Here is a 20,462-nt window from a genome sequence, read left to right on the forward strand (position 1 = left end):
GCCTTTCTTGCAAGGTGCCTCTGGGTGGATCCAAACTCAGATTTTTAAAACAAATTTTTCCCATTTTTTTATAATGTACATAAAGTAAAGCTCACCCTTTTCAGAGCACAGTTCTGCACTTTTTTTAATTAAAAATTTTTCTTGTTATTACATGTTTTGACAAATGTATTATTGTGTAACTGCCACTACAATCAAGCTATAATATTCATCACATACACACTCCAGATCCTTCAAAGAGGTTCATTATGCATTGTACATTCATCTCACACATCCCCTAAAGGACCACTTTGTAGTCAGCCCTTCTTCTCAGCCCCAAACCAAAACCCCACTGCCCTAGAGTTGATTCCGACTCACAGCGACCCTGTAGGACAGAGTGGAACTGCCCCATAGGGTTTCCAAGGCTGTGATCTTTACAGAAGCCAGTTGTCACTTCTTTTCTCCTGCAGAGTAGCTGGTGGGTTCAAACAGCTGACCTTTTGGTTAGCAGCTGAGCATTTTAACTGCTGCGCTACCAAGGCTCCTTCCCCCAGCCCCAGTCTCTGTAAATAGGTATAACTCATATAAACAAAAATTCTTTGAGGTCCTTAGTAATTTTTAAGAGTTAAGTGATCCTAAGGAGTCTGGTGGCACAGTGGTTAAGTGCTTGGCTGCTAACCAAAGGTTGAGATTTGAACCTACGAAGTGGCTCCATGGGAGTAAAGACTTGGTAATCTATTCTGTAAAGATTTCAGCTCAGGAAACCTTATGGGGCAGTTCTACTCTGTCCTTAAATAGGGTCATTGTGGGTCCAGATCGACTCGACTACACAACAACAAAGTGATCCTAAGATCAGGAAGTTCAAGAACTGCTACTCGAATGAATTAAGGATTTTTATTTTTACGTAAATAAAATATCTTTATCAGACTCTAAATTTATGGCAATCCCTTAATATTACCTAATATCCTGGCAGTGTTCAGTTTTCCGCTATTGATTAAAAAATGTGTTTTTAGAGTTGGTTTGTTTACATTAGGATTCAAACAAGGACCATATTGCATTTGATTGATGTGCTCCCAAGTCTCAGCAACTTTTTTTTTCTTTTTTTTTAAATTGTACTTTAGGTGAAGGTTTACAGAACAGATAGTTTCTCATTAAACAGTCAGTACACATATTTTATGACATTGGTTAACAACCCCATGACAGGTCAACATCCTCCCTTCTCGACCTTTTTTTTTGTGTGTGTGAAAATATGCATAGCCAAAGATACACCATTTCAAAAATTTCTACATGCACCGTTCAATGACATCGATTACGTTCTTCCAGTTGTGTTGCTATTCTCACTTCAGATGAAGGTTTACGGAACAAAATAGTTTCTCATTTAACAGTACACTTGTTGCCCTATGACAATGGTTAACAACCCCACTGCATGTCAACACTGTCCTTACTCAACCTTGGGTTCCCTGTCACCAGCTTTCCTGTCCCCTTCTGCCTTCTAGTCCTTGCCCCTGGACTGCTATGCCTCATTTGTCCTGTTTTGTTTTAAGGGGCTGACCAATCCCCGGCTGAATGGTGAACCTCGGGAGGGACTTCACCTCTGAGCTAAAAGGGTGTCTGGGGGCCATACTCTCGGGGTTTTTCCAGTCTCCTTTAGGCCAGTAAATCTGGTCTTTTCTTTGTGAGTTAGAATTATGTTCTACATCCTTCTCCAGCTCTGTCCAGAACCCTCTGTTGTGACCCCGGTCAGAGCAGTCAGTGGTGGTAGCCGGGCACCATCTAGCTGTACTGGACTCAGTCCAATGGAGGCCTTGGTAGCTGTGGTCCATTAGTCCTTCGGACTAATCTTTCCTTGTAACCTGTTCTCTTCATTCTCCCTTGAGTCTCAGCAACTTTCGCTTGTTGTCGTTGGACTCGTTATTTTGTTAAGGGTTGCAAAACGATTATTTTCTAATTCTCTTATTCTTTTTGTTTAAAGCTGTGATTCTTTTATAAAAAAAACTTTTCCCTCATATTTGGTTATCCAAAATATAGTTTGTACTGGAAGGGCAAGATAAACTATTAAGTTCATTCCTTTTGTCTGTTTTTCAGAATGAATTGGTGTTTTACCAACTGTTAGATTATTTTTTCTTTAAGTGTCATCATGAACTGTATTATTATTTTTTTAAATCTATTTGTGTTTTAATCCATTGTAATCATTCTTGGTGGTTAATTTTTATAATGTTAGAAATAGAATTAAATCTAAGCATGAAAACAAACGGGTGGGGGATTCATGAAGGATTGGTTCATGGATGGATAAAGGTACTTGTCATTTTTAGGATAATCTTTATAAAGAAGAATTTTAGTTGTTTTACAGAAATTTATAGTTTGGGTATAAGTACCTGTCAGGAAAATAAACATTAATGTTTAGCTTCTAAATTGAAACCAAACCTATTTCCTTTGAGTCAATTCCGACTCATAGTGGTCCTGTAGGACAGAGTAGAATTCTGCCCGGTAGGTTTTCCAAGGAGCAGCTGGTGGATTCGGACTGCTGGACTTTTGGTTAGCAGGCAGTCTCTTAACCACTGTGCCACCAGGGCTCCTAAATTGGGACAGGAGGTAGAAAATTATCAATCCAACAGGAAAATAGAAGAAATGTAGCAAAGAAAAAGTAGTAGTAGATGTAGAAATTCAGGAAAGTCCTAAAAAGGAAACAGGAAAAAAATATATTAGTAATCCCACAGCCAGAAAAACTGGTACATTATCTGCTGTTGTTCTGCAGTATGGAGTCCCTGGGCGATGCAAACGGTTAATGCACTTGTCCACTAAATGAAAGGTTGGAGGTTAAGTCCACTTAGAGTCACCTCAGAAGAAAGGCCTGGCCATCTGCTTCTAAACAATCAGCCATTGAAAACCTTGTGGAGCACAGTTCTCTGACACACTTGGTGTCGCCATGAGTCTGAATTGACTCAGCCACAACTAGTTTTACTGATTTATTCTGCTATGTAGTCTTTCAGTCTTTTTTCTGTGCATATTACGTACTAAGCATTTTTATAAAATTGGTATCTTCTACTGTACCAAAAAATACCAAACCTGTTGCCATTGAGTCTGTTGAGACTCATGAAAACCCCATGTGTTAAACAGTGGAACTGTACCATAGGGTTTTCTTGGCTGTAATCCTAACGGAAGTAGGTCCTCAGGCCTTTCTTTTGTGGTACCACTGGGTGGGTTCCAACCACCAGCTTTTAGATCAGTAGTCAAGTGCAAACTGTTTGCACCACTGAGGGATCTATCTACTATACACAACAGCTTTATAACTTTTCAACTAAGCAATATATTATTTGCATTTCTCCACATCAGTGGTTTTCTACAGTATGATTATTTGGTTGCGTTAGTATTGTTGTATGGATGTTCCATCATTTATTTAACTAATCTTCCATTGTTGCGTGTTTAGGTCATTTTTTATTTTTTCTATTATGTAGAAATCTTCGCTCATATCTCTGATTATTCCCTTAATGCAGAATTAACTTACTAAAAGTAGAATTATTGGATTAGAGTGTTACTATTTAAGACTTTTATACGTATTGCAAAAATACCCTTTCCCCAGCATTGTATGATCATAGGCTTTGCATACTTCTCCAACATTGGAATATTTTATCAAACAGGCAGATTTTGGAGAGGTTAAAAATAGAATCTTATGCATATATTTGAATTATTAGGGAAGTTGAACATGTTTGCATGTTTATTGGTTATGTTTCCTTGGTAAATTGCCTTTCATATTTTGGTCCGTTTTCCCTTTGAGTGTTTCCTCTCCACTGCTAATTTGTAAGCCATCTTTATACCTTTAAGTATATTAATCTTTTGACACACACTGCAAATATTTTCCCTTTTTGTTTGCCTTTTAAGTTTGGTCATGGTGAGTTTTAGTACACGTAAGTTCTTAATAGACTTTTTTTTTGTAAAATAGTGTAGAAACTTAGAAGTGTAGTTTGTACTGATTTGCAAGTCTTCTGATGCAGTGGTAACAGTATATGGAGGAAAATGAGAATTTTAAATTATAATTTCTATGACTAGAAAAATTTCTACATGTAACTTAAAATCATTTTAAAATGTATGTTTTTGGTCACACTTGTTTTCTCTTAGTGTTTTATGTAAAAGTTTTAGGATTAATTTCTTGAAGGTGATATTTCTAGCAGTTCCAAACATCTATTTAATATTGGTAAAATAACAGTACAGTATTAATTTGTGCTGATGTAGCTATGTGATTTAAACCATAGAATCCTAGGTCAACTAATTCAACTCATTAGATGCGTCTTCAGCAAATGGCTGCTTTTCTCATTAATTTTGTCTTTGTTTTCTGAAGTAGCATACTCCATTTATGGTTAAACAAATTTACCCTGCCGTGTAGCCTGTATTAACAATGCAAGCTAGACTTCTGGGTGGACACCACAAAATGGAAATCACCTGATACCTGATCTTCATTAGAATGCTTTCTTTGATACATTGTTTTTACATATGTAAAGTGCCATGTTACTTTTAGTCTAAGAGAAGAACTTTATTATAGCTTGTTCTCTACGTTAGTCATTTTAGTGGTTCTTGGGGACAGTTTTTGTATTCAACTTCATTTTTGAGGGTACTTGACATGTGATACTTTTTTCCATAAATCTTATAAGTTCCTTCTCTTATGAATAGTATCATTATCCTCCCAGTAACCTAGAGAAGTCAGCCATCATTCATTCAGTCAACAAATATTTGAGGGTATACTACAGTATTTGAGGTAATGTTCTCTAGGGTCTTTGGCTGCACAGAGAAAAAGACAGAATCCCCACTCTTATGAATCTTGTGTTCGAGGGAGAGAAGACAAAACAAGCAAGTACTGTAATTTTAGATAATTAATGTTGTAAAAAAAATAAAATAGGGTTATGGAATAACAAGGACTATAGAAAAACCGTGGAGGATGGATGGCTATTTTAGATAGGATGGTAAGGAAGTACGTCTTATATGGAGGTGGAATTCAGATACAAAACTGAACATTGAGAAAGAGCCTGCCCCGTTGAGATCTGGAGGAAAGCGTATTCCAGGAAGAGTCTGAGCCGATGTGGCTGGAATTTAGTGAATGAGGGTTGTGATAACATGCAAGTACCAGATAATATTGACCTTAATGGTAAGGAATTTGGATTTTATTTTATGTTTAATAGGAAACCATTGGAGTGTTTTGAGCAAATGACGTAATTTGATTATGTTTTAAAAAGATCACTTCAGATCCCTATGGCAGATTGGGTGGTGGAGTGGGATGGCAGCAAGTCTAAGCACAAGGCTGGTGTAATAAGGCAAAGGAGGATAGTTAAGTTTGGCTAGACTAGTAATAGGGAAAGTCAGAGGAAGGGTGAGGTAAAAAGAGTTCTGTTTTGGCTGTGTTATATTTGAAATGCCTATTAGATATCCAGATGTTTACTTGAACCATCTAGTTCCAACTACATCTATCGATCCATCTAACTGGATGGTTCAGGTAAATAGTTAACATCAAAGTCTGGATCTCAGATTAGACTGGAGATAATAATTTGGGAGTCACTAATGTATATAAATGTGACTGTATAGATGAAATCATTCAGATCATATCTTTTCAGCCTTTGGCTTCATGGTAAAATCCTCAGGGAGCTTTAAGAAATGCCAGCAACTTGTGCTCACCCTCCTAATTTAATTGCTCTCCATGAGGCCTAAGAAAGATGTGTTTTAAAAGTCCCCAAGTGATTTTGAAGTGCAGCTGGTTTGAGAGTTACTAATTTAGTAGGGAAAGAATATAGGTAGTGATGAAGAGGTTGGGAAATGACATCATTCTGAGCCTCAAATTATTTCTCCAGATTTTTCAAATGCAGTGTGTAGCACACAGTCAAAGATAACCAGGCATAAGGAGACAAGACACCTTGAGTGAGAACCAGCAGAAACTACAGATGACAGTGGACCCATTGAAACTCCAGATACTAGAATTATCAAACATAGACTAAATAAAACAACTATGTTTACTGTGGTCAAGGAGGTAGGTAAAAGCCACGCTTGAAAATGTTTAACAGGTGTTGGAGACTACACCCACTCCTCACGTGGTTAGGTTCCAAAGACCAGGTCGTTGGACGAAAGTTGACTTTATGTGAAAATGGAAGATTTTTTTTCATCCTGTTTTCAGACCATCCATTTGTCTGATTTTTTTTTTCTTAATTTAGGAAATATAATCATAGAAATTATAACTGAGATTTACTAATAGCTCATCACTGTGATGAGTCCACTTATGGATTAGTCCTCTGAGGAGAAGGAGGCTTGGAGGAGACAGAGCTGGATAAAGCTGCGCTGTGTGGCTAAAGGGCCTGTGGCTTAACCACTTCACCTTCCTCCTGTGATGGATCAGAGCATCCTTCATGGAACTGCCTCCAGGGTTCTACTCCTACCCCTAAAAGCCCAGAGTTCATTGTTACTTCCGTGTTGAGATTTGATATGTGATCACCTCCATGATGGGATCTGCTTTGAGTAGCCTGTTCTCTCTGGGCCTGATGAGTCTGAAAGGGCACTGGGAACCTGGCCCCGCTTAGGTGGAGACTTCAGGCCCAGTTAAGCTCAATTTGGGATGTGATTAAATTTGCCCACATTTGTTTGAGACACCCTCTCTGTTGCCTCTTTCCTTCCTTCCCACCTCACAGGCAGTTTTGAACTGCAGGGCCTCAGGCCACATAGGAGCTGGGGACCCAGAACAGGCACTTGGTGTTGCCTGTGTGTGCACCTGTGGCTGTGGAGTAGGCCAGCCCCACAACTGGATGTTGCACCCCCACCCACAGGAGGGCACGGGGCAGCACGACCCAGCTTCCTGGGGGCCGCTGGGAAACCCTTCTTGAGGGAGAGAATGCTCCAAAGCCGTTGCCTCGTTGATGTGCAAAATAGTAGATTTTTTTTACTACTATGTAAATGTGAAATGTTGGATAATGAGATAGTCTGGTAAGTGAGGGGTTAGGTGTATAACAAAAATGGCATAACAGATTTGAAAAACAACCAAATTGAATTTCAGGGACTGAAACATAAAATAATGAAAATTGAGAAAGTCTTCAAAATTGAGTCCTAGGGCATTCCTAATATTCAGAGGGTCAGAGGTAGAGGAGCCAGCAGATTAACAGAGAAGGCGCTTCCAGGAGACAGTGATATCCTGGAAGCCAAGTGAATAAACTACTTGAGGAGGAGAGAGTGCTTAACTGGTTAATGTCAGATAATGTGGAGAGGGTTCCATAAGATGAGAGAGAATGAGGATATTGGATTTGGCAAGATAGGGGTTGTTGGTAAGCGCTTTCCATGGGGTGAGTGCTAGGAAGGAAAGCATCAGTAGAATGGCTTAACAGGAGAATAAAGGAAGAGAAAGTAGTGACAGTAATTAGACAGGTGTTTTGAGACATTTTTCTGAAAAGGGGGAATGTGGAAATAGGAGTTGTAGTTGGAGGTCGACTTGAGGTCAAGGGAGGGTTTTCCTGGGAATGTTTCAGTAAAGATCAAGAAATGATGCAGAAGAAGAGAGTATAGTAGTAGAAGGTTCTTAAGAAGGCAAGCAAGATGAAATTTAGGACACAGGTTATGGGGGTTGGCCACAGATAGGAGTGGGGATAACGTATGCTAATAATGGGGGAAGGAAATGGGGTACAGGTGTACAGATGCCGACATGTTGGTAGGAAAATAAGGTGATTCTTGTCAGATTGCCTCTAAATTCCTTTTGTAGTAAGAAACAGATGAGTGAGGGGGGGCAGATGTTAGGAGTTTGAGGAGAAGGAAAAGAGGTATGAAATAGTTGTCTTAGAAACGGAAAGTGAAATTACTGGTGAAATGTAGAATTACAGGACAGTACTGGGTACTCACTTAAATAGTCAGCACAGTTGTGTTTTTCTAATTACTTTTAGCTGCTTGGATGCAGATTCAGGGTTAACTCCTCTCTGTTCCCTGGTAGAAAGTTTCAAGTCCTTTGGTTCTCTCTCTCATATTTGTGTAATCTATCTTTTCCATTCTCATTTTGTTAGTCTGGCTCTTACTGTTCTCCTGGGCTATTGTTACAGCATCTAATCTATTGTCTGTGCCTCTAAACAGTTTTTTTCTTTATTGTTTGAATAGGTAATACCTATCACATGGCACAGATTCAGAAGGTGTAAAAGGGTGATCTAAAAAGTTACTCTCTTTCCCTCCTTATTTTAATCCCCCGATTCCTCTCTCTAGAGACAGCTGTTGTTACCAGTTATTTGTGTTTTACTGTATAGAATATCTTTGGAAGGATATGTTTACAAACATTACTTTATCTACATGTTCTCCCTCATTCCCTGAAATTGTACCATGCTATATCCATTCTTTGGCATTTTAAAACTTTATGTAGCATTTCTTGATATTACAAGTTCAGAGCTACCTCATTCTTAGCAATGGCAATAAGAGTGATCTGTTGAACACAACAGTAATCTGTTGAACAGATGTCTTGCAGTTAATTTAATAAGATTGCTATTGATCAGTATTTGTTTTCAATCTTTTATCACTTCAAATAATGCTGCATTGAATATCCTTATACAGATGTATTTGTTCCCCCATAGAGCAAGTATGTGTATTTGAAGCATGTATATCTAGAAGCAAAATTCCTGGGTTAGAGAATATATGCATTTTTTAAAAGAATATATGCATTTTTAATTTTGAAAAATACGGGAAGTTGTTCCAGTATATCCTTTACATCAGTCACCTTCTCTAAATACCGATTCGTACTCCCTTTTTAAAAACTTTTCCTGGCTTTTTCATTGCCTTAAAATTGAAGTCTGTTGAGTCTCCAAATATGTGTAGAACTCCTATTGTGTGCCAGATGCTGGAGGAACAAAGATGAATATGATACTTTTTGCACTAAAGTTGCTCATAATCTAACAAGTTAGAGCAGGGTTTCTCAACTTCCATACTGTTGACATTTTGGGCCTGATGATTCTGTCTTGTGGAGGGCTGTCCTTTGCACCTGGTTTCTACCTACTAGATGCGAGTATCATACACACAGACCAACCAGTTATGAGAATAAAAAATGTCTTTAGACATTGCCAAATGTCCCTAAAGGGCAAACACCCCTACCCACACCCCGCCTCCCTGTTGAGAACCACTGGATTAGACAGATGTAGACGATTCTGATACAGTGTAGTAAATGGTATGCTAAGATTGAACTTTTGGAACAGAGAAGGGTAGAATAGTAACCTTCTGGTTGATACCTTTCAAGGTCTAACTCATAACTGCCCATCCCATAGCCTTCCCTCATTCCTGCGTCCTTTAAATTACTGCATGTTTAATAGCACCTGTTTCTTTTGTTTTGTTTTAGAATTAGTTAACATGTCTCCTTTTGGAATGCAACCATTATTTCTTATTCATCTATCTCTGTGCTTTTTCTTTTGGAGAATGGATGAATAAACAAATATCAGTAATAGATACAGAATACACATTGATTTGTGTGGTAATGTATAATGTAAATTTTACCTGTTTGCTTTCAAAGTAACTGTTTAAACAGGTGAGATGTTAGATATCTGTTTATTTCACACCACTACTGATTGTATAATTGTGTTAAATATGTAGCTTTTTAAAAACCTTGACAATTAGAATTATGTTTCAGAAACCAACCTAAACACCTGTGGGGAAAAACTAAGAAGAGAAAAGGAATTTTAGATTTAGTCTTGCTTGTGTATGAGGGAATTGATAAGAATTCAGTTATCTCCCCCAAAGTCTTTTTCTTAAACCCTATAGATTTCAGATACATATTCTAACAGTAACATAATGAGAGATTTGAAAATGTAAGTTCTTTAGTGGTAAATATTTATAGATAAAATGTTATATTTGGGACTTGTTTCAAAATAATATGGAGGCAGTGTGGGGTGTAGATGAAAACAGTTGGCTCAGAGTTGATTGTTGAAACCAAGTAATGGGTACACTGGGATTTGTTACGCTGTTTTACTTTTGCATGTTTGAGATTTTCTATAATAAAAAGCTTAAAATATGTTACTGAGTGCCTTAGTTATCTAGTGCTGCTATAATAGAAATACCACAAGTAGATGACTTTAACAAAGAGAAATTTATTCTCTAGGGGCTAAAAGTCTGAATTCAGGCTGTGAGCTCCAGGGGAAGACTTTATTTCTCTGTCAGCTCTGGGGGAAGGTCCTTGTCATCAATCTTACCCTGGTCTTAGGGGCTTCTTCGCGCAGGAACCCTGGGTCCAAAGGATGCCCTATGCTCCCGGTGATGCTTTCTTGGTGGTATGAGGTCCCCTGTCTCTCTGCTCACTTCTCTCTTTCGTATCTCAAAAGATATTGGCTTAAAATACAATTTAATCTTGTAGATTGAGTCCTGGCTTACTAGTGTAACTGCCACTAATCCCATCTCATCAACATCATAGAGATAGGATTTATAACACACCGGAAAATCACATCAGATGACAAAATGGTGGACACAGTACTGGGAGTTATGGCCTAGCCAAGTTGACAGACGTGGGGGGGGGAGTGTGGGGGGAGCGACACACTATTCAGTCCATGACACTGAGCAGTGGAAATCTTGGATTATTAAAAACTTATTTTTAAAAAAACTTAACATACAAGTAAGATTGGACTTTTATTATGATAAAATTCCTGGGAGAGTGACGTTAGTGAGCCTTGTTCATAATAATAGCTTAGACTGGGTGTGAATACTTGTTCTATAAGTGGCAAGAAGATTTTATGGCTCTGTTGAAACTTCGAAGATGGATTTTGACTATTGAGAATATTTCCGTTTTATTTCCTCAATTATAAAAATACTAGTTGATAAATTTCAGGGGCTAGCGAGTCATACTAAACTGTGGAGTGTTCTTGGTTTTTCTTTCATTTTTTAATTTTACTGTGCTTTAGGTAAATTAGTTTCTCATTCAAAAATTTATATACAAATTGTGTGGTGACATTGGTTGCAGTCCCCGCAGTGTGTCCGCACTCTTCTGTCCCTTTACTCTCTGGGTTCACTGTGTCCATTTGTCCGGTTTCCCTGTCCCTTCCTGCCTTCTTGTCTTCGCTTTTGGGCAGGTGTTGCCCATTTGGTCTTGTATACTTGATTGAACTAAGAACCATGTTCCTCACGTGTGTTGTTTGTTTTATAGGCCTGTCTAATCTTTAGCTGAAAGGTGAACTTCAGGAGTGGCTTCAGTTCTGAGTTAGTAGGCGATTCCAGGGCCACAGTCTCTGTCAGACCAGTAAGTCTGGTCTTTTTCTGTGAATTAGAATTTTGTTCTACATTTTACTCCTGCTCTGTCCACGACTGTCTACTGTGGTCCCTGTCAGAGCGGTCAGTGGTGATAGCCAGGCACCATCTAGTTCTTCCCGGCTCAGGCTGGTGGAGGCTGTGTTTCATGTGTTCAGTTAGTCCTTGGACTAATATTTTCCTTGTGTTTTTGGTTTTTTTCAGTCTCCTTTGCTCCAGACAGGATGGAACCAGTAGCTGTATCTTAAATGGCTGCTTACGGGCTTTTAAGATCCCAGATGCTACTCACCAAAGAAATGTAGAACATTTTCTGTGCTATGCCAGTTGATCTAGATGTCCCCTGAGACTATGGTTCCCAGCCCTCAGCCCTAGTAACTTGGTCCCTCAAGGTGTTTAGCTCTGTCAGGGAAGCTTCTATGACTTTGCTTGGTCAAACTGTAGTGACTTCCCCTGTATTAGGTGTTGTCTTTCCTTTCCTCAAAGTTAACACTTGTCGACTATCTAGTTAGTGGTTCTCCATCTCCTTGTAACTATCAAAGATTGTTTTTTTCTGTGCGTAAACCTTTTCTTAGGTTTTTGTAATAGTGGTTTCATGCAATATTTGTCCTTTTGTGGTTGACTTATTTCACTCGGCATAATGCCCTCCAGATTCATCCATGTCGTGAGATGTTTTGTGGATTCATCATTCTTTCTTGTTTCATACCATTCCATTGTGTGTGTACCATAATTTGTTTATCTGTTCATCTGTTAATGGGCACTTAGATTGCGTCCATCTTTTTGCTGTTTTGAATAATGCCGCAGTGAACATGGGTATGCGTATGTCTGTTTGTATGATGACTCTTAATTCTCTAGGATATTTCTTAGGAATGAGATTGCCGGATCGTATGGTATTTCTATTTCTAGCTTTTTAAGGAGGCGCCATCTTGTTATCCATAGTGGTTGTACCATTTTACATTTCCACCGCAGTGAGTAAGAGTTTCAGTCTCCTTGTAACCTCTCCAACATTTGTTACTTTCGTTTTTTTTTTAGATTAGTGCCAGTAATGTGAGCATGAGGTGGTATCTCATTATCGTTTGGATTTGCATTTCTCTAATGGCTGTGATCTTGAGCATTTCCTTATATGTCTGTTAGCCGCCTAAATGTCTTCTTTGGTGAAGTGTCTATTCCTATCGTTTGCCCATTTTTTCATTAAATTATTTGTCTTTGTGTTGTTGAGGTGTTGAAGTATTCTGTAGATTTTAGAGATTAGACCCTTGTTGGATATGTCGTAGCCAAAAAATTTTTTTCCCAGTCTGTAGGTTCTCTTTTTACTCTTTTGGTGAAGTCTTTTGATGAGCATAGGTGTTTAATTTTTAGGCATGCCCAGTTATGTAGTTTCTCTTCTGGCATTTGCACGTAGTTAATTATAGTTTGTATTGTATTTATACCACGTTTTAGGGCCCGTAGCATTGTCCCTAGTTTTTCTTCCATGATCTTTATTGTTTTAGGTTTTATATTTAGGTCTTTGCTCCATTTTAAGTTTGTTTTTGAGTATCGTGTGAGATATGGATCCTGTTTCATTTTTTACAGATGGATATCCAGTTTTGCCAGCACCATGTGTTAAAGAGACTTTCTCTTCCTCATTTAATGGACTTCAATCCTTTGTCAAAGGTCAGTTGTCCATAGGTGGATGAATTTACTTCTGGGTTCTCAATTCTGTTCGATTGGTCTGTGTGTCTGTCATTGTACCAGTACCAGGCTGTTTTGACCACCGTGGCTGTATAGCAGGTTCTAAGATCGGGAAGTGTGAGGCCTCCTTCCTTTCTACCTTGTTCGTCTTTTTCAATAATGCTTTACTTATCTGGGGCTTCTTTCCTTTACATATAAAGTTGGTAATTAGTATTTCCATCTCATTAAAGAATGTTGTTAGAATGTGGATCCAGATTGCATTGTATTTGTAGACCGTATTGGGTAGAATGGACATTTTCACAGTATTAAGTCTTCCTATCCAAGAGCATGGCATGTTTTTCCATTTATGTAGGTCTCTTTTGATTTCTTGCAGTAGTGTTTTGTAGTTTTCTTTGTCTTTTACGTCCCTGGTTAGATTTATTGCTAAGTATGTTTTTGGGGGCTGTTGTAAATGGTATTGTTTTCCTGATTTCCCTCTTGGAGTTCTCTTTGTTAGCGTAGAGGAATCCAACTGATTTTTTTATGTTGATCTTGTATCCTGCTACTCTGCTGAATCTATTAGTTCCACTAGTTTTCTTGTGGAATCTTTGGGTTTCTCTATAGTATCATCGCACCTGCGACTAAGGATAGTTCTACTTTTTCCTTTCCAATTTGGATGCCTGTTATTTCCTTTTCTTGCCTTATTGCCCTAGGACTTCCAGCACAATGTTAATTGTAGTGGTGATAAAGAGTATCCTTGTCTTGTTCCCAGGAAACCCTGGTGGCGTAATGGTTAAGTGCTACGGCTGCTAACCAAAAGGTTGGCAGTTCGAATCTACCACGTGCTCCTTGGAAACTCTATGGGACAGTTCTACCCTGTCCTAAAGGGTTGCTATGAGTCATAGTTGACTTGACGGCTTGGTTTGTCTTGTTCCCGTTTTCAGGGGGAGAGCTTTTAGCCTTTCTCTGTTGAGAATGATGTTGGCTGTTGGGTTTTGTATAGCTGCTGTTTATATGTTGAGGAATTTCCCTGCTATTCTGTTTTGTTGAGGGTTTTTATCAGGAGTGGGTGTTGGACTTTATCAGATGCCTTTTCTGCGTGGATTGAGATGATCATGTGATTCTTTTCTTTCGTTTTGTTTATGCGGTGGATTATGTTGATTGGTTTTCTAATGTTGAATGGTCCTTGCATACCTGCTGTGAATCCCACTTGGTCGTGGTGTGTTATTTTTTTTTTGTTATGATGCTGAATTCTGTTAGCTAGAATTTTGAGAATTTTTCTTCTGTATTCATGAGATAACTGTTCTGTAATTTTCGTTTTTTGTGGTGTCTTTGTCTGACTTTGATATCAGGCATATGCTGGCTTCATAGAATGAATTCAGGAGTTATTTCTTCCTTTTCTTATCTCTGAAATAGTTTGAGTAGTACTGGTGTGAGTTCTTCTCTGAATGTTTGGTAGAATTCTCCAGTGAAACTGTCTGGGCCAGGGCTTTTTTTTGTTGTTGTTGAGAATTTTTTTAATTATCTCTTCAATCTCTTCCCTTGTTATGGGTCTGTTAGATTTTCTATTTCAGTTTGTGTTACTGTAGGTAGATACTGTGTTACTAGAAATTTGTCCATTTCCTGTAAGTTTTCATTTGTTGGAGTATAGTTTTTTGTAGTACTTTGTTATGATCCTTTTTATTTCAGTTAGATCTGTTGTAATGTCCCGCATTTCATTTCCTATTTGGGTTATTTGCATCCTCTCTTGTTTTTTCTTTTGTCAGTTTGGCCAGTGGTTTGTCGATTACTTGTTGATTCTTTCAGAGAATCAACTTTTGGTTTTGTTGATTGTTTCTATTGTTTTTCTTTTCTCTATTTCATTTATTTCTGCTCTGATCTTTATTATTTCCTTTCTTCTGGTGGCTGTGGCTTTTTTTTTTTTTTTTTTTTTTTTTTTTTTTTTTTTTTTTTTTTGCTGTTCTCTATTTGTTTAAGTTGTATAGCTAATGTTTTGGTTTTGTCCCTTTCTTTTTTGATGTGTGTCTATTGCTATAAATTGACTGCTGAGCACTGCTGTTGTTGTGTCCCACAGGTTTTAGTATCATGTTTTCTTTCCCATTTGATTTTAGGAATTTTTTTATTTGCCTCTTTGATTTCTTCTATTACCCAGTAGTTTTTACGCAAGGTATTATTCAGTTTCCATGTATTTTATTTTCTTTTTTTCCTTGATCTTCCTGTTACTGATTTCTACTTTTATGATGTTGTGATCAGAGAAGATGTCTTGGAATATTTTGATGTTTGAGATTTTTTTGAGGATTACTTTGTGGCCTTAAGTGGAAAAGAGTATATACTTTGCTGCTGTTGGATGGTATGTTCTATGTCTATGAGGTCAAATTGGTTGATTGTGGCCTTTAAATCTTCTGTATCATTGTTGAGTTTCTTTCTAGAGGTTCTGTTGTTCACTGAGAGTGGTGCGTTGAAGGCTTCTACTATTATTGTGGAGCTGTATTTCTCTCTTCGGTGCTGTTAGAGCTTGTTTTATGTATTTTGGAGCCCTGTCATTAGATTTGTAGATATTTATTAACATTATGTTTTCTTGGTGGATTGTCCCTTTAATCATTATATAATGTCCTTGTCTTTTATGGTTAATTTTGCCTTAAAGTCTATTTTTGTCTGAAATTAGTGTATTTTTGGTTACTGTTTGATTGATATCTTTTCCCCAACCTTTGATTTTTAGTATATTTATGTCTTTGTGGGTAAGGTGTGTCTCTTGTAGACAGCATATTGATGGTGGCTGTGGCTTCTTTTGCTGTTCTTTTTTTTTTTGTTAATCCATTCTGCCACTCCCTGTTGCTTTACAGGTGCATTTAAGCCATTTATATTCGGTGTGATTATTGATAGGTATGAGTTTATTGCTGTCATATTGTTGTGCCTTTTTGTATGTGTGTGGTGATGATGTTTTCCTTGTTTCTCTTTCTTTCCTGTACTGAATTCCTTTTGTTTGTGGATTTTCTTTTCATTTCTTTCATTATTAATTAACTTTGTGTTTACTGAGTCTTTGTTTTTCTTCTTCCTTTTTTCTTAATGAGTAGATTTGTTAACTTTCTTTGTGGTTACCTCGAAATTTACCCTTCCTAAGTTTGAACCAGTCCTTTATTACTTGATACCGCGTTGATTTCCTCTCCATTTGAAAGTTCTATATCTATACCATTTATTCCCTTTTATTGTTTTGACCTTGTCACATTTGCGGATTGACCTCTGTGTCTCTATGTTTTAAGTCTTTTAGCTTTGTTTTATTATTGAGAGTTGTTTACCTAGGTTGGTGTCTGGCTGATGCTGTCCTGTCTCTTAGAATTCTTAGTTTTTCTTGTGTATAAAGGGGAGAAAGCTAGATAATTTTCTGTTTTTCTAAGTGCTATTGGTGCTTATATTTTGGCACCTTTGTTTGGGCAGAGTGATAATAAGGGCTCAAGAACTTTAGAGAAGAGAGGAGAACAAGTTTCCTAGGGATGAACTGTATTTAGTCATGTAAGTCAAATAAATGTTATTTATTTGTGGTCTGCAAGAGATGTATGTACATGTTCATATTCTCAAGGCGTTTACAAATTTGTTGGAATATTTAAAGCAGACATGAGCAAAATGGATGGTATAAATCAATGTATAGATGACAATATAAAGCAATTTAGTAAGTTCCCAAGTTGCATGATACAAATAATTGTGTAGCAGTTCAGAGGAGTGAGAGATCAGCGAGAACTCCAATTGTCTGAGGAGACAGCCTATTCAGAAGACAGCTTATTATCCCAGCATTTCCCCCCTAGAAGTGATTTGTAAGATATTAGTACCAGATCTGTTGCCGCTGAGTCGATCCGGACCCATAGCAGCCGTATAGGACAGAATAGAACCGCCCCATAGGGTTTTCAAGGCCGTAAATCTTTTTTTTTTTTTTTTTCTCGTTTTTTATTGTGCTTTAGATGAAGGTTTACAGAGCACATTATTTTCTCATTAAACAATTAATACACATAAACTGTTTTGTGACATTGGTTGCCAACCCCGTGACATGTCAACACTCTTCCCTTCTTGACCTTGGGTTCCTCATTTCCATTTGTCCAGCTTTCCTGTCCCCTGTTGCCTTCTCGTCCTTGTCCCTGGGTTGGTATGCCCATTTAGTGTTGTATACATGATTGAGCTGTGCGTATTATAGTTTGTTTTATGAGCCTGTCTAATCTTTGGCTGAAGGGTAAACCTCAGGAGTGACTTCAGTACTGAGTTAAAAGGGTGTCTGGGGACTATACTCTCAGGGCTGCTCCAGTCTCTGTCAGACCAGTAAGTCTGGTCTTTTTTTTGTGAGTTATAATTTTGCTCTACATTTTTCTCCTGCTCTGTCCAGGGCCCTCTATTGTGATCCCTCTCAGACCAAGGCTGTAAATCTTTACAGAAGCAGACTGCCACATCTTTCTCCCGCAGATTGGCTGTTGGGTTCAAACCACCAACCTTTAGGTTAATAGCTGGATGCTTCACCACTGTGCCACCAGGGCTCTTCAAGATATTGATATTATTAAATAAGTTATAAAAATGCTCATTAGCATATTAAAGTTTCTGAGAAATCCTGTGAAAAATAAACCTCTGTATAAGAAAAGAAAGCATCTTCTTTTTTAGATCATACATCTGTAGAGATTAGTATTTCATTGAGTTAATTGTGAGGAACACTTTTAAGAGATGGCTGTAATAGCTTAAATAGAAAGCTGGGCTGTTTGGCACTAGTAGCTAATAGAACACATTTCAGTAAGTATGGTGAGGGAGTGTGGAGAGGTGAATAGTATTGGTGAGAATTTTAATATTTTTACTTTAGGAACCCTTGAGGTTTTTTGAACAAAGGCATAACATGAATAAATCAATGCTGTGGAAAACATACTTCAGGGATAGATTGGAATGAGAAGGAATTAGCACTAAAGAAAATAGGAGGCTACTTCAGTTATACAGGGATAAAGTAACCAAAGTATAAGAAAGTAAGAATGCCAGAAATTGCATAGGATGAATTTATGGGATTTGGTTATTGGCTCCTGAGGACAAAAGACAAGTCCATTGGTTTGAGAAAGGTCATATAGTTGGTAGAGCTGTGAGGGGAAACATCAGGGAAGGTAAAGTGATACTAGTTTTAATAGATTGAATTTGTGGTGATATTGAAATGGCTGTTGGCAGTATAGGTGTAGGACTGAAGCTTAGGACAAAAGACTGGAGGGACTGAGGTGATAGACATGATTGAAATGAATAAACTAAACAAGAGAGTTATAAAAAAGAACATTTTCAGGGAAATTGTTTTGAGGGGCTATAGCTAATTAGCTACCCTCTTAGCATAAAGCATGCAGAAAAACATGAATATGTTCTATCATTCTATTATTTTTTAGAATTACAAAATTTTAGCGGGAAATATATTTCTTTGGGCAGTAAGGAAACAAGTATCTCTTTCCTTTGATGTGTGGCATTGGAAAGTTTAGTTTGGACTGAGTGGATGGTTTTGATTTGAGTTTTGTTGGTTGATTTTCAGTTTTGTCTTATTTATTAATTTTCTTCGGAAAAGCATCTACATGGATTGCCCATCAGGTCTAGATATTATCACTACTGCTTTACTTACGAAGCCCTGGTAGCACAAGTGGTTAAGAATTTATTTGGCTGCTAACCAAAAGGTCAGCAGTTCGAATCCACCAGCTGCTCCTTGGAAACACTATGGGGCAATTCTGCTGTAGGGTCGCTATGACTCAGAATCGACTCAACGGCATTGGGTTTTGGCTTTATTTATAAGAACCTTTTTTGTCCCAGACTGATAATTAATATACTAGAAAACCCAACTTCAAAACAAAGGTTTTGAAAATAGATATTAACTCCTATATGAAACCAATCCACATATGTACCAGTATGTATATTCTCTAAACAGAATTTTTTGTTACGCTTATATAAACCTCTCCCAGTGATGCTTTTTTATTGTCTACCACTTATACCTTACTTTAATTCCCAATATTTTATGTAGTTCAACCATTATCCTGGGTCCCATAATATGCTAAAGTTCTTTCTTTGAATGCTTAAATGGTGATGGAATAAAATATAAGCATTTGTTTTTAGGTTTTAGTGTTATAGACCTGTGAAAGCAAAGCTTTAGGCTTTGAAGTAACACCTTGTATTTGTTTGGATAAATAGGTGATTAATTTTTTTTTCTTTTTTCTTTTATTGTTGTAGTTTAGATGAAGTTTACATTACCAGTTAGTCTCCCATACAAAAATTTATACATGGTTATCTGACTCTAAATGCTCTCCCCATACTGTGACAGCACACTCCTCCTTTTCACCCTTGATTCCCCATGTCCATTCAACCAGCTCCTAACCATCTCTGCCTTTCCATCTCACCTCTGGACAGAAGCTGCCCGCTTAGTCTCTTGTATCTACTTGAGCTAAGAGGCACACTCCTCACGAGCATCACTTTACGTCCCACAGTCCAGTCCAGTCCAGTCCCGGTCTGAAGAGTTGGCCTCGGAAATTGTTCTAGTTCTGGGCTGATAGAGAATCCAGGGGCCATGCTTTTCAGGGTTCCTTTAGTCTCAGTCAGACCATTAAGTCTGGTCTTCTTAACTAGAATTTGAGTTCTGCACCCCACCTTACTCCTGCTCCATCCAGGACTCTCTGTTGTGTTCCCTGTCAGGATGGTCATCGGTGGTAGCCGGGCCCCGTCTAGTTCTTCTGGTCTCAGGCTGATGTAAGTCTCTGGTTTATGTGGCCCTTTCTGTCTCTTGGGCTAATACTTTCCTTGTGACTTTGGTGTTCTTCATTCTCCTATACTCCAGGTGGTTGGGACCAATTGATGGATCTTACATGGCCACTTGCAAGCTTTTAAGACCCCAGACGTCACTTACCAAAGTAGGATGCAGAACATTTTCTTAATAAGCCTTGTTATGCCAGTTGACCTAGATGTCCCCAAAAGCATGGTCTCCAGATCCCTACCCCTGTTACTGTGTCCCTCAAAGTGTTTGATTGTATTCAGGAATCTTCTTAGCTTTGGTTTAGTCCAGTTGTGCTGACTTGCCCTGTAGTGTGTGCTTGTCCTTCCCTTCACCTAGGATAATACTTGTCTACTGTCTAGTTAGTGAATAACCCTCACCCTCTCTTCCTACCCTCATAACCATCAAAGAATGTTGTCTTCTGTGTTTAAACCTTTTCTTGAGTTCTTGTAATAGTGGTCTTATACAATATTTGTCCTTCTGTAACTGACTAAATTCACTCAGCGTAATGCCCTCCAGCATCCTCCATGTTATGTTTCACGGCTTCGTCGTCGTTCTTTATCGTTGCATAGTATTCCATTGTGTGGCTGTACCATAATTTGTTTATCCATTCATCCATTGATGGGCACCTAGGTTGTTTCCATCTTTTTGCTAGCGTGAACAGTGCTGCAGTGAACATGGGTGTGCATATATCTATTCATGTGACAGCTCTTATTTCTCTAGAATATATTTCAAGGAGCGGGATAGCTGGATCATATGGTACTTCTAGTTCTAGCTTTTTAAGGAAGCGCCAAATCGATTTCCAAAGTGGTTGTACCATTTTACATTCCCACCAACAGTGTATAAGTGTTCCAGTCTCTCCACAACCTCTCCA

The 20,462-nt window shown here is 38.1% G+C and overlaps 1 protein-coding gene across 2 annotated transcripts in view; it reads left to right on the forward strand.

Annotated features, from left to right (window-relative positions):
- SP3 (Sp3 transcription factor) overlaps positions 1-20,462 on the forward strand; it is a 64,413-nt gene that overhangs the window by 19,098 nt on the left and 24,853 nt on the right. The window contains exon 5 of one of the 2 annotated variants that reach the window (XM_023730561.1): positions 12,763-12,843. The exons of the other annotated variant lie outside the window; for it this stretch is intronic. Within the exon in view, the coding sequence (XP_023586329.1) occupies positions 12,763-12,843 (81 nt within the window). The remainder of the gene's footprint in view (positions 1-12,762; positions 12,844-20,462) is intronic. 2 annotated transcript variants of the gene reach the window in all.

The sequence above is a fragment of the Trichechus manatus genome, unplaced genomic scaffold (assembly GCF_000243295.1).
Source record: "Trichechus manatus latirostris isolate Lorelei unplaced genomic scaffold, TriManLat1.0 scaffold00037, whole genome shotgun sequence".
NCBI classification, from domain to species: Eukaryota; Metazoa; Chordata; class Mammalia; order Sirenia; family Trichechidae; genus Trichechus; species Trichechus manatus.